This window comes from Spodoptera frugiperda, chromosome 8 (assembly GCF_023101765.2).
Source record: "Spodoptera frugiperda isolate SF20-4 chromosome 8, AGI-APGP_CSIRO_Sfru_2.0, whole genome shotgun sequence".
NCBI classification, from domain to species: domain Eukaryota; kingdom Metazoa; phylum Arthropoda; class Insecta; order Lepidoptera; family Noctuidae; genus Spodoptera; species Spodoptera frugiperda.
In genome coordinates, this window is record NC_064219.1 from 9118595 (window position 1) to 9132407 (window position 13813).

At 35.8% G+C, this 13813-nt stretch overlaps 2 protein-coding genes across 2 annotated transcripts; both read right to left on the minus strand.

Moving 5' to 3' along the window:
- Nucleotides 1-3557: 3557 nt before the first annotated feature.
- LOC118275710 (N-acetylneuraminate lyase-like) lies at nt 3558-8538 on the minus strand. The gene is made up of 7 exons (XM_035593773.2): nt 8401-8538; nt 7800-7926; nt 6688-6833; nt 5876-6044; nt 5358-5497; nt 4510-4684; nt 3558-3742 (listed from the first exon to the last, which is right to left on the minus strand). Exons 1-7 carry the CDS (start codon nt 8467-8469, stop codon nt 3576-3578), a joined length of 993 nt encoding a protein of 330 aa, XP_035449666.2. The 5' UTR covers nt 8470-8538; the 3' UTR covers nt 3558-3575.
- Nucleotides 8539-8991: 453 nt separating this feature from the next.
- Nucleotides 8992-13809, minus strand: LOC118275747 (N-acetylneuraminate lyase-like). The gene is made up of 7 exons (XM_035593819.2): nt 13679-13809; nt 12704-12830; nt 12219-12364; nt 11502-11670; nt 11050-11183; nt 10604-10775; nt 8992-9149 (listed from the first exon to the last, which is right to left on the minus strand). The coding sequence occupies exons 1-7, from the start codon at nt 13679-13681 to the stop codon at nt 8992-8994; spliced, it is 909 nt and encodes a 302-aa protein (XP_035449712.2). The 5' UTR covers nt 13682-13809.
- Between the last annotated feature and the right edge of the window lie 4 nt (nt 13810-13813).

Consider the following 13813-nt stretch of genomic DNA (forward strand, 5'->3'; position numbering starts at 1 on the left):
ATGCTAAAAGAGGATTAAAGATAGATTAAATTGTAACCCTAAAAGACTCGAAAAATCAATATTAACAAAAATGTATTCGAAATTCATGTTATTGATACTAAACCAACCAAAAATACATTTAAAAAATAAATCACTTATTTATTGACCTGAGTCGATTAAAGAAATTGACTAATAATATAATGACATAAACAATCTATATATTAATACGTGATGCAAAAACTTTGGACCGCTTTTTACGAAAATTGCGCGGACGTAGGAGCATAAAATTTGGTACACTTATAGTTTATGTGTAGGAGAAGAGCAGGACGCTAATATTTTTCAAAAATAATGCTTATAAAGTACATTAAATCAATAAATAAAACATTACACACACATGCATAGTATCTGATCGTATTTGACAAAACGTCAAAATCGATAGACATTGCGATGATATTCTCACGTCTCATATGAAAAGAGTTTTATAAAAGAGTTTGTTTGAGTTTGAGTTAAATAAAAATTATTCTTGAACGTATGTTAAGTGGTATTGTAAATTAATAATCGTATATGGTTGAATTTCGACCACTAGGCGACCACTAGTAACAATTATTCGATAAATTCATAATTCATTATTTGCTCTTTGATATACCTAAGTTGATTCGCAATTCTGTATTTCTGCTCCTCGCTCAGAGGGCGCTGGGGCGGTTTTGCAGGTCCCACATTAATGCCAGTGACCAATCTCATTGCTTCCTTTAGTCCTGCTACCCAATGATCTCGAAAAAGTAGGTAATCATTAGAGTATGAGCCTTGGTAAGAAGTTTGTCATCGTGAATTTAGCCCTTAAGTTTCTTTGTACAAATATTACTAAATAATATAACCTGTAAATGCAGAAAATTTGGTGTATAAAAGTGCGGATAGTTCGCAAAACTAATAGTCGGATCAGCTAGCTAGCTCTGTAAATCTGATGACGTCATAATACAGTATTTCATGCAAAGTTCATAGATAATATCGTTTTTGACGTTTCGAAACAAGTATTGAATTTGACTAGTAGGAAACTAGCCTCTGATATCGATGATTTCAGACAATTGCGCAAGTTTATCGTAATGCTCCAGGGCACTGAATCGGTTACCCTCCTTACCAAGCCTTACTATGTCTTCCAACAGTCTCGGGAATATGTTGACTATAGGCATTATATACTTTAGTTGTCGTAACCTAACTAAATAGCTTCTGTACCGAGATAGAACTGAAACATATAAAATATTATCTTTTTGTTGTTGTTTTTTTTTTAATCTATTTATATTTGTTCTCCATTGACTCTTGGTCCATGCCCTTATCATACAAAAACAAAAATAATGAAGATAAAAAATGTATCTCCTTAGATTTGACTAACATATATTATTAGCTATGAAGCTAGGTATCAGCCCCGGCTTGATTTGTTAGGCAAAACAATTTAATCACTTCGAATCCGATTGTTATATAATTTTCAATTATATTATCGCCATTATTATTATCAATCAGAAGACACTTGATAAACAGATGCCTTTAGGCTTATCTAGCAGCGCAAAACAAGAGTGTACCCATGCAGAAAATGAACCTTTGTACCTCGTATTAAGGTTTTACTTCGTATTAACTTTTACGTTTGTTATGAACCCTCAATTCTGGCGATAAAAAAATATCTTACATCGTTAGCAGCATACAGTTTTTGATCTTCAATTAATCTGTTTCGGAGTAACAGCAAGTTATTGAAGTCACTAGATCTTATTCCTTTGAATGTGGGTATTTCTTGGGTAATTTTTTCGACAAACTCGACGACATTTACTGAAAAGATACAAACAATTAGTTACCTTTAGAAGTCGAGACCGATATTAGAAAGATGAAAGAAAAAAGAATAGCTGGCTGTGTATTTAGTGATTAAAGGTAGGCGTCCACAGGCCCGCATCGTACGTATCGCACGCATCGTTCCGTATGACGTTATCGGTACGCATCGCATTTAGGACGCAGCATTCTGTCTGAGGGACGATGTCAACTCGAAGACTGCCATCTTCGTATGTTGGAGTGAAGACTGGAGCGAGGATACCTGCTACTTCGAAACATTTCTATAACATAAATAAAATGGTAATGTAAACCTTAAAGTAATTAAAAAAGGGTCAAAATGGCTTGAGAATGTTTGTTATTCGTTAATAGTTATTCATTAACAAGAACTTACAGGTTCAATGGCAATGGCTTTTGAAGTTGGGAAAATCACCACCGTTGTTGCAATAATTAGAAAAAATGCACACACTACACCCATTGCTACTCAAATGAGTAATTCAGTAATATAAAAATTATTTGTATTGTTTGTGCTGATATGCATTTTTTTAAAGTGTAATTAAACAAATCATGACGTAATGTACTCTTTGATAAAATATTATTGTTCCGTTTGATAGCATTTTCTTCACGAAAGTCGTGATTTTTTTAAATATTGATGACGATTTCATTGGACGTTTAGTCACAGACGCAAAGAATTGTATTACACGATGTATTTCGGATTCAATACATGTACTGGGCAAAATAAATAAGCTGAGATTGTAGATTTTGAACATTCTTAGTGGTAACTGCGGGTCTGAAATGGGGTATAGGTAATATACCTACTAGTATATTACGTGCATAAAAATTTCGTAACACTATCGTTTGCCGCATCAGTCGTCGTGTTTCGTGCATGCTAGTATGCACCCTTAACATACCTCGAAAATAGTCGTAGGTAATCCTAATTAACTTAGTAAGAAGTGAATTCAGATTTTTTATTTGTATTTATTAGTAAATTCGAACTACTGTTTATAATAACACATTTTAAGAAAACGCAAAAATAATTCCAACTATAAATAGGTACTTGCCAGCAAAAGTTATTTCGGACATTCTATAGAATATTATTTTTAAAAGGCGTGAAATTTTCCATTGCGTGTAATGTCACACTGATAATATAGTGTTCATAATAATACCTCTCTGTCATTTACATGATATCGAAGAACGAAATAAAATAGCAAACTGTTTGTATAGCTTCGGACAGTTTTTCTACATTAACCTGTATATTTTATTGGTTCATTAACTAACTACTTCAAGAAATATACTTAATTTAGTCGTATTTGTAATTAAGTAATAGTCAGATACTCAGGACTTATTTTTCGATTAAAATTCTCAATTGGTAAGAAAATTACAAAACTGCTCCTCATTAATTAAAAGAAGGGAGAAGGGATCTTTATTAAAATCATTATGGCATTATTATTTAGTGATTATAATCTGAGAAGAAAAATACATAATACCTACTTCTTCAATTTACATTTTATTTACACACGATTACATGCAGAAAAGAGAAAAACCTATTACTATTAGTTGCGTGTTTTAAAACAAAGTAGACAAGTTGAATTGTTTTATAATACATAAACTAGTACTTATAGAAATTTGGATTATAAAAAGATGTACAAAACGTAGAAATATACAATTTTATCTAAAAATACTATTTTTAAAGTGTACGTTATGACATTAAACATATTTACGCTATAAAGTTACAAAAGAAAATTGGAGTTGAAGGAAAAATATTAAGCAAGAGTTACGAAAAACATTTAATCCTGAAATTCTGAGTTCACAATATCAACATCTGCGTTCCTAATTCTTTGTTCAAGGCGTATGACCTGGTCAGTCGTGAGTCGAATCTCCGGTGGTCGTATCGATCCTACATCGATGCCTGATACCAATGGCATAGCTTCCTTTAATGCTGATATGCTTCCACCTGGTGAAAAAAAGAAAACATATTAAAAAAACTAATAACTTTCCGTAAACTGCGCTTAAATAGAGCTAGAAGTTGGTTGACTTCAATCTCCTATTTTTGAAGTCGCTTAATATACTAAGTGCTGTTTCCTGTTCCTAAGTGTAAAAAACACTTTTTTGAATACTGCATCAAAATCGGTTCCGCTAATCGTGAGATAATCGCGGCCAAACATACATACATACAGGTCAAACAGAGAACTTCCTTCTTTTTTAAGTCGGTTAAAAAATAGTGTTGAATTGAAATATAATATATATGGTAAAGAAGAGGACGACCAAAGAAAAGATAATTAAATTATGTCGTAGCTAACACACATTGCGGATAACGTAAAAGGTTACCGGTGCTCCGGCTCAAAGCAGGAGAAGTAACGGAATGGTTTTTAGTCAGTAAGAGTCTGACACTCCCTCTCGCCTCACCCAAGGTGGGAGAAGTCATTGGATGATTTTTCCCCCTTTAAAAAAATGCTGACACACATCATTCGTTTCGTTTCAGTAGCTACGCGGCGGTTGCCGCGTCGTGTGTCGCGGATATGCCTCTAGCATGTCTTGAAACTAGTCGAGTTTCTCGTCAAACAGTTACGTGAGTAAGCGATAACATAATAATTAATCATTCGTTTTCATATAATATAATTAATAATTACAAATATCGAAATATAATTGGCCAGATTTCCTTTAATTTAGGTATTTACTGAGAAGGCTAAATATGCACTGCATTTTCCAAAACTAAATTACCTTCTTTAGTGATAATACTCCTCAGTTCTCTCATTCTTCTGTACTTTGAAATGGCGGTTTTCGTGTATCCTCGGCTGCCATTACTTACTACTTCTTCAACCAACGTGGGGAATAAGTTGATTTCAATCATTATTATGTCTCTAAACCCCATTAAGACGGCTGGTGCTAAGTAGAGCTGAAAAAGAAAGACAGAGTGGGAATTCTTAAGACTGTGCAAATTAACACTAAATTCAGTTTTAACTCGTCGTATGCCGAAGCACTGATCAGTGCGAGACACTGTTTGTGTGTATTCTATTGTTGTCTTATATATCCGCAGACGAAAGGTTAAGAGCTGGATAAATAAAATTAATGGTGTACATAACTCTATATAGATAGAACAGATCAAATCAAGTCGATCAATAGGGATGATGACGGGGTATGTAAATTAAAAATCTATTTAGTCCGTCATTTAGGTAATTAAAAAATATTAGACTCGTATTTTTGATTTTGTCAAATAAATATAAACTATACTTGGTTAAAGCGAATCAAAGTTTAGGAGTGGGAGCAAATACGCCATTTCTACGTATAAAACGTGCCTAGAAGTGACGTCACGCGATATTTCAAATCAATATTTCTTCGAAAGTATTTGTTACCGTAAGAAAAAAATATGTCTAATGTAAAGTGTTTAAATGATCTACAAGACGGACATTAAAATTAAATTTTGTCATCTATCCTATTACTATGGAACAGTTCGTTACTGCAGTTTTACTAAGTTCTGATAACAAAATTAAATACAGATAAAAATTGGTCCAATGGTGGTTGGTATTGATGAATGTCTACAACTATGAATTTCAAATACAAATACATACAGAATCTGCGATAAAGATCTTCTGATCATCCTTTACTTTGTCTTGAAGCATCAGCGAGGTCTCGAATACTGCCGACTTTATACCCAAAAAGGTTGGGATCCTCTGAGTGGCTAGCCTCCAGAACTCCACCATGTCCAGTCCTAAGTAATATATTCAAGAGTTAACGGATAAAAAGACAGAAATTCGTCATGGAGAGAGTAGAAGTAGAAAAGGACTAATTTTTGCCTAAGATCAGTCCCATACTTTGGCAACATACTAACTTTTAAAATACGCACTGGGGTAGTAACGAGCTGTCGTTAGCGGCATTTCAGAATCGAAACGACCTTCAAACCTTCAAGAAAAGAGCGTATTCCTTTTTAAAAGGCCTGCAACGCATCTGTGACTCCTCTGGTATTGCGGGTGTCCATGGGCAGCGCTGATCGCTTACCACCAGGTGATGCGTCTGCTCGTTTGCTACACTATGCCATAAAAAATAACTAAAGGTCAAATGTAGATTCGGTCACCAAGTAATCAATTACCATCAACATCGGTGTATGAGGGTATGTGATAGTACAAGATTGGCGTCTCCGGTGCGTATCGAGCGACCTCCTGCATGAAGTAAACTAGCTGTCTGGCAGTTGTAGGCTTATAGTACAACTCAGGTAACGTCATAATGGCGTCAGCACCAGCTTGCTCTGAATATGCCGCCTGAAACATAATAATATGTGCCAAGTTCAGAATTTTTAAACAAATATGCATAATTAATCTAAACCTTTGCTATAGTTTGTCCCTGAGGTCGACGTCCAAGTAGCACCAGGTCATCGGGAAGATTCGGAAATGCTTTCGTTATCCTGAACTGGAATTAAAGCGTTTATTATAAGCTATTACTGATCGTCGACTTCAGAGACAGCCTGTATAAGATCAAGTTCCATAACCGGTTAAGTTTGGGTTCCTTTGACTCGATAGTCGTCATTAACCAATTACCTTAACATTAACCAATAATAAAAGCAGAAAATTACGCTCAAAATTGTCCTTTAGAGTCAAAGCCACCCGAATTTACGGTACTAATTTCACGAGCAAGCAATCATCGCCGCCCATGGGCATTTGAAACACCAGAGACGTTACAAGTGCGTGGCCGGCCTTTTTGGGGTTAGGAATTTAAGGATTGATGGGGAATCAAGGATCGGGAACCTCCGGTAACCTCATTCACACAACGAAGCACAACGCATGCGTTGTTTCGTCGAGCCGACCTATTCGTGCCGAAGCATAGCACACACTTCTTAACAGACATTTTTAACAGAATACTTAAAAGATAAAAAAAGATTCAAGACCAAAATATTCTTCTGATTACCAGTTTCTGCACGTCTGGCAGTGGTCTACCTCCAAGTTGTATGATGACGGAGAGATTAAGTGACTTGGACACATTTATCCAAGCGTCTATCAGATGCTTCATATCTGTCACATTTACAGTAGGACCTTCTCCTGCGGTTCCTGCCACTGCAAGAACAAGAAAGACAGATTCTATGTGGAATAGGGATGATGACTGGGTCAAAAATAAATTATTACAACTTTTCAATACAATAAAATATTCAAAAATAATCACACTCTCATTCATAAATTTGATGAACTACTTCATTTTCGATTTTTTCTAGCTAAATTTCTAGAAATAAGTCTGCTATTTGACGTCAAAAACTTATGACGTCATAATAGAGTATTTCATACCAAGTTCATAGAAAATATAGTTTTTGACGTTCCGACAAAAATATTGAATTTGACCAATAGGAAACATGCCTATTCTAAATCTATGAGACAAGTAATACATTTTTTTTTCTGTTATGTTAAACTGATTTAATATGCTTATATTGTATGCTTCAAGATTAAGAATGTGTATCAAATATTAAATCGATCGGACAGCAAGGATGGTACGTCGAATTGTATAAATCGAGCCGATCGTTTTTTTTTTAATTGACCCAACCAAAACCGTTCAAGAAACTTATGGAGCCTCCATTTGTTTCTATACATTACTTTAGAGGCATATATGTGTTTGATAACAGTTGTAAGTGTGGGTAAAGACGATAATATAAATCGTCCCTTAGCTTACACCGCTTAAGTCATTTTTGCAAACTTTACAGGAGACGAAAAAAACTGCGCGGTGTTGCAACGCCAACCGACTTGAGCGCTGTCACTTTTTTTAAATTATGGCTTCTTAATGGTTTAAATCTATATCATAAGACCAATGGTTCCACGCGCAATGCGAAGCTTCATCCAATGGCATTACAATGTAAAAACTACCAATTTTCGACTTGAGCGGTGTTATTGGCTAAGGGACGAAACATGTTTTTAATTTCTTTACTGGGTTAACTTAGCTTTCACGTTTCTGTTTTTACGAGTTCTATGTGTAAATAGGTAATCTCCTAGGTACATGACTATCACTAAAAGAATAAATTAGGCTGTCATACAAACCCAGTATGCCATCAACTCCTTGATCCTGTAGGTACTGGGCGTATTGAGGAATGACACTCAAGTTGACGACGCCATCGCTGTCCACTGGCGTGAACACCGGGGCTATTATACCCCCAATATTGGAGCACTGGAATTAATAATTAACCTTTTCTTACAACCAATACAGGGTTTTTTTTCTTTCATAATTCAATTTTTGTAATATTTTTCACGATATTTAAAAACGAAACATTCCATTATTTTTATACTTTATTTGTTTCTTTTTAATTTTGAAATTCATCGTATCGGCACGCCTTTTATCTCCGAAGGGGTAGGCAGATAACGGCACGTAATGCCACTGTTCAATATAAACCTTCTTTTCACCATTTTTGTTATAAGTTCCATGTAACAGGAGGTGAGCCTATTGTCATATACCGGGCACAACTCCAGCCTCCGTGCAACTACTAAGAAATTTTTGAAAAACCGAAAAAAGCCCAGCATTACTTTGCCCGGTCCGGGAATCCGAGACCCCTTGTCCGGCAATTGCACTTTCGACCACCGAGACAATATTTATATTTTTGCGAATTCAGTAATCGTAAAATTACTTCATAGTAAAACCACTTACCATTTTTAGTGCTTCCAGTGACTGACAGAATACACAGAAAATTAAAACAAAATGCGATAAACGTTCCATGTTTTTCGAAAACTGAAACACTATTACAAGAATTTTACGGCTCGATACTATTTATATGAGAAGTTAATTGCAGGCAATTTTATTAAAAAATCGTGTGCATGATAGGTGATAATTTAATTTATTAGTTTTAGTACATAAATAGGTAATGAACTGATAGCTATGCGTTTCGTATTTTCTTTTAAACTAATAGGTAACATAATATCGAGTAGAAGTAACGACTGACTTTTGACTGGTTATATTTTTAGTCATACAATTTTTTTAAACGTTGTCCCACTCTAGAATTTCCTCCTGTGTTGTGATTGCGTTTACAAAATCGGGTCTAGGTGTCATGTGTACTGTGAAATTGTATGTTTGTAAACGCATCCACGATATACGACAAGTTGCTAATTTGCGGTAAAAAAATGCTAATACAGAGTACTTAGGGTATAACTCGACCTATTCTGGAGGAAATAAAAAGCATGGTCATATTGTGATATTTATTTATTCACAAAAACATTCCAAGGAATAAATGTTTATCTAGGTTCAATCTGTCATTTGTAGCTGTACATCTAATTCAATCAAAGAGTTTATTAAATCTTTCCTTTGCACACAATTCAATGGCACCAAAGGGGAGCGAGTTGGGCCCATTCTGATTCCGGTCGTTAACTCCATAGCAGTTTTCATTGATGGTACAAAATCACCTGAAATGATAACCTTTAAAATAGGGTAGATATAATTAACTTTTATTTTAACACATTGAACGCCGCGCTGGTCACCGGTGACCGACGTTAGCGGAGGATTTGCCTTCAACAGTTTTCGATTTGCAGTCAAAGACTGAATGTTTTGTAGATTATTTTAAAACATTAGACACGTATTTTTTATTTTCTTACAGAAACAAATACTTTCGAAAATATATTGATTTGAAATATCGCGTGACTTCACTTTTAGGTACATTTTATACGTAGAAATGACGTATTCACTATTAAACTTTGATTTCGTTTTATCTAGATATGGTTATCTATATGAAAAAATAAAAACACGTGTTTTAATATGTAAGATGGATACGGGAGCAAATAGCACAAAATTTTTTATTTATCTAAAAACAGAAATGTTTAATATTATTATAAAACTTATACTTAAATTAATTGACATTAAATCAAACATGTGGATAATAAAAACAGAAAAATCCACAGTTAAATGTTTTTGCTTTCGATGTTCTGGCAGTTCGACACTAATCACTTTAATTAGCTTATTTAAGGATCTAAGTTTGATTGAGCTGCGGACTAAATAGCGGGTTTACCGGGGCTCCGGCTTGAAAAGCAGGAGTAGAAACAGGGTGGTTTTTAGTCAGTAAGAGTCTGACACTTGCTCTCGCCTCGCCTAAGGCGAGAGAAGTCATTGGATGATTAACCCCCTTAAAAAAAGGTTGATTGTGTACCTAAGATAAGAAGTAATTGAAAAACACCAAGTAGATTATGGAGATTTTATGAAAATAATCTAGAAAAGAATTAATGTAACGTCAGTATTAGCATAACTACAATGACCTATTAACATTAATAGAGCATTGTCCTCCCCCTTCTGTTAATTTTTTTGTTATGACATGACGTTGATATAGTTCTGTAGCCTTAGTAAAAGATAAGCGTCCACGGGCACGCATCGTACGCATCGGACGAATCGCATCAAACGGATTGACTGTGTGGACTGTTCGGCAGCGTTCGGATTGCCGACGGGAGTATTGGAGCAATCGAATTACCGATGTTACTTTGGACGCTTACCTTAAGGGTAAGAGTGCACAGGCCCGCATCGTACGCATCGCACGCAACGGATTTTAGTTTGTCTTGTATAAAAACTCATAAAACTGCGTCGTGCGGATACGTACCGATGACGTCATATAGAACACCGATGCCAAAAATCCTAGTGAAAGTGGGATCGGCAATCCGATTGCTAATATTCGCATCGGCAATCCGAACGCTGTTGTTACAGTAGACGCAGTCTGAAACATTAATCAGAAAACCTAGGTTTTTTAAAATAATTAAGTTAGAACTTGAGACCGGATATTTACCATGTTTATATCCCGTCTCAAGTTATAATGATAGTTTCAGTAGTGTTGTTCATCACTAATCCAATAATCTAAAGAAATATTATTAAAATTCACCTTTCGAAGCTATAGCATCTACTAAAGCGTTTAGTCGTCGTTGAAGAAGTTTCGCTTTCACAACTTCTCCGTCTTTCACCGCTTGCCTGATGTTATGGACCAGTTCTGGAAACAGGCTGACAACAGTGGCAATACTAGAGTCATGGCCCATTAGAACTGATGGTGCAATATGCTGGAAATGAAGTAATGTTTTATATTTTCTATGTAAATAGAAGTATAAATTCTGTTTACATAGAAAATATAAAAAAATAGTAGAGGGGATAATAATAGAAGAAGGGATAATAATAGTAGAGGGGATAGTAATAGTAGAGGAGCTAGTAACAGTAGAGGAGCTAGTAATAGTAGAGGAGATAATAAGATATGAGGAAATATGCTTAGGTCTCGTTAGCTTGCTTAATTCGGTTACATACAATAGTAAAAATATAATATGTACTATTAAAACTCACATGGTTCGCAATGAAAATTTTCTGATCTTGAGCCAACAAGTGCGCTACTTGTTCTGCCACATTCAAATCAGCTTTTGCTCCTTTAAAATTTGGAAGTTTGGAAGAGGCTGAGGTAAATAACTCTTTCATATTTACTGAAAAGAAAAATGCAAGAGATGTATGAATTTTATTAAAATTGTTGTAATAAATTAGTCATATCTACTGACATAGGTGTAGAGAAAAGCTTGGTGATTAATTTACTAAAATGTGGTGGTGGCCCGTTGTTTAAGACGTCCGTTTCTCATGCATGAGAGTGTGGGCTCGAACCCTACCAGGGAAAATATCGTAAAATCGTCAACCCGTATTGATTGTGAGGTGATTCATACTCAAACCTTTTCCGTGGGAGAAGAGGCATTTGATCAGCAGTGGCCACTTATAGGCTGATGATGTGATGATGTGATAAATTTACTAACCATTGACTCCAGACATCATTGGAAAGTCATAGTACACCAGGGGTAGGGTTGGCGCGGCAGCAGAAACTCTTTGCAGGTAGCTTATCAACTGGTCAGTAGTTCTGGGCTTGTAATACAGTTCCGGGAGAGTCATTATACCATCGACGTTCAGCTTCTCTGCGTGTTTAGCCTAAGACAATTGTTGAACATGAAATAAGTCTTAAGTTATTCTTCTTTTTAATTAACCACTTAAGGTGTGTCCTACATGAGCGACGAATACAGTGACAATGGAAAACTGTCTTTAATGATTTGGTTCATCATTCGTTTTGTAATCATAAAAAATGTAGAAGTACTGGACTTTCTTTATAAAAACGTTGCCCCACACTTGGAGTTTCTTATGTATTGTGGCTTACAAACATAGTTTCACATGCACATGACACCCAGACACGAAAGAACAATTTGTGGAACACACAAAGAGTTGTTCCTTGCGGCAATCAGCACCGCTACATGTTGCACGGCATTTAGTTGCCCAGTTACCCCGCCAACAGTGCAGTCAAGTCAATTGTCTTGTTGCCTTTAAAATAAGTACGAGGCATGTTGCAGAATGCCACAGAAATCACACAATTTTAACATTCACATAGAACACTGTAAGGCCAGCTATACTATGTACCTCCTAAAGCATTTTTTCTTATTTTAACATAACATTTCATTTGAGTTAAGTATCACGTTAATATTTACCAGTTCCAGGACATCAGGTAAGGCTGCTCCTCCGACCTGAGCAATGACCTTCGTTTGAGCTGGCCTAGCGACAAACACCCAGGCTTCAAGGAGAGACTTTCTTTCTTCCACGTTCAGCGACATACCTTCGCCTGTTGTTCCACTCACTGGAATGAATCATATCTATTGTACTCTAATTGAAAAATAAAGAAAGAATACCTTTTCATTTATTGGCAGTTTTATTATGAGTTATCTACCTCTGTGCTATACTGAGAATTTCGGAATACTCAATGTAGTCAATAATTTCCAATCAGTATCCTTAGTATGAGTTTGCTTTACGAGAGAGCATTCGGCGCTCTGATTGGTTGGTTTATTCGAACCGGCTAATCAGAGCCCCGAACGCGCTCTCGTTTTGATTACTTTAAACGTAAACAAAACTTATACTAAGGCTATAGAAATTGAACTTGTAAAAAAATTGGTTTTTTTATGATTGCTGATTTGTTTACCAAGGATACCGTTGACCCGATGTTTCTTCAAGTGTTCCATATAAGCAGGTATGACGGATAGGTTTACAGCTCCAGCTTCTGACATAGGAGTAAATACTGGTGCCAACATGCCTTCTACTTCAAAAACCTGTTGGCAGTATTAAGTAAAATTAACTACTTGAAACTTTATTCAAAAACACTTAACACTTTGAACGCTGTGGTGGTCACCGGTGACTGACGTTAGCGGAGGATTTGCCTTCAACAGTTTTCTATTGGTAGTCAAAGACTTAAGTATATACCTTAAATATAATAACTAAATTGGTCTCACAAAGTTAGATGCCTGTATTAAAAACATCCTGAATCTCAGGCGAGATGACATAATTCTTATACTGGGACATCTTATTTAAGGAAGGTCTAGTCGGAGTCGCGGGCTCATAGTCTGTATATCTACGATTAAATTAGAAACTATTGTGGGCTGGGGAATAACTGGACCAAGAACATTGTAAGGGTTGCTGTGCAAAAAATTAGTGAATATGCTTATTTGCATGTACGGAGTGGTTTTTTTTTTTTTTTTGGGTTTTTTTTTTTTTAGGGGGAAAATCATCCAATGACTTTTCACGCCTTGGGCGAGGCGAGAGGGAGTGTCAGACTCTTACTGACTAAAAACCACCCCGTTCCTTCTCCTGCCTTTCGAGCCGGAGCCCCGGTAAACCCGCTAGGTTGTCCGCAGCTCCGGATTAGGCATCAGCCCTACTGGGCCCCATCTGTGGTGGTCTGATGGCTCTTTGAGGATGTACGGAGTGGTTGCCAAATTAAATTATGAGAAAATGGGTATTCTTATTTATGACAGTGTAAGATTTAAATTTTCAGAAATAGATTCGAAATCATTTAGGTAATAAATGATTATCGTAATATATTTAAGTTCTACGTATTATTATGACTTCACTTAAATTCTACAATTACATATCTACTACTAAGAAATGAAAATGTACTTACCATTGTAAGAAATTAATTAAATATGTATTTAAATGTGCAGAACTGTGCAAGCAAGTATAAGACCGCGAGATAACTGTAGAATTTCATACAAATCGCAACGAGATCGCGTACGGCGCTCTGATTGGCCGGCCCTTA

Excerpts from the sequence above, each read along its gene's own strand:
- LOC118275747 (XM_035593819.2), bottom strand. Across the intron at positions 12,365-12,703 it reads TCGGGTCAACGGTATCCTTG|TGAGTGGAACAACAGGCGAA; the intron begins GTAAACAAATCA and ends GATTCATTCCAG. Across the intron at positions 10,776-11,049 it reads AAATTTTCATTGCGAACCAT|CATATTGCACCATCAGTTCT; the intron begins GTGAGTTTTAAT and ends CTTCATTTCCAG.
- LOC118275710 (XM_035593773.2), bottom strand. The coding sequence starts at position 8,469 with ATGGAACGTTTATCGCATTTTGTTTTAATTTTCTGTGTATTCTGTCAG. Across the intron at positions 5,498-5,875 it reads CTCATACACCGATGTTGATG|GACTGGACATGGTGGAGTTC; the intron begins GTAATTGATTAC and ends TATATTACTTAG. Across the intron at positions 3,743-4,509 it reads GAGTATTATCACTAAAGAAG|GTGGAAGCATATCAGCATTA; the intron begins GTAATTTAGTTT and ends TTTTTTCACCAG.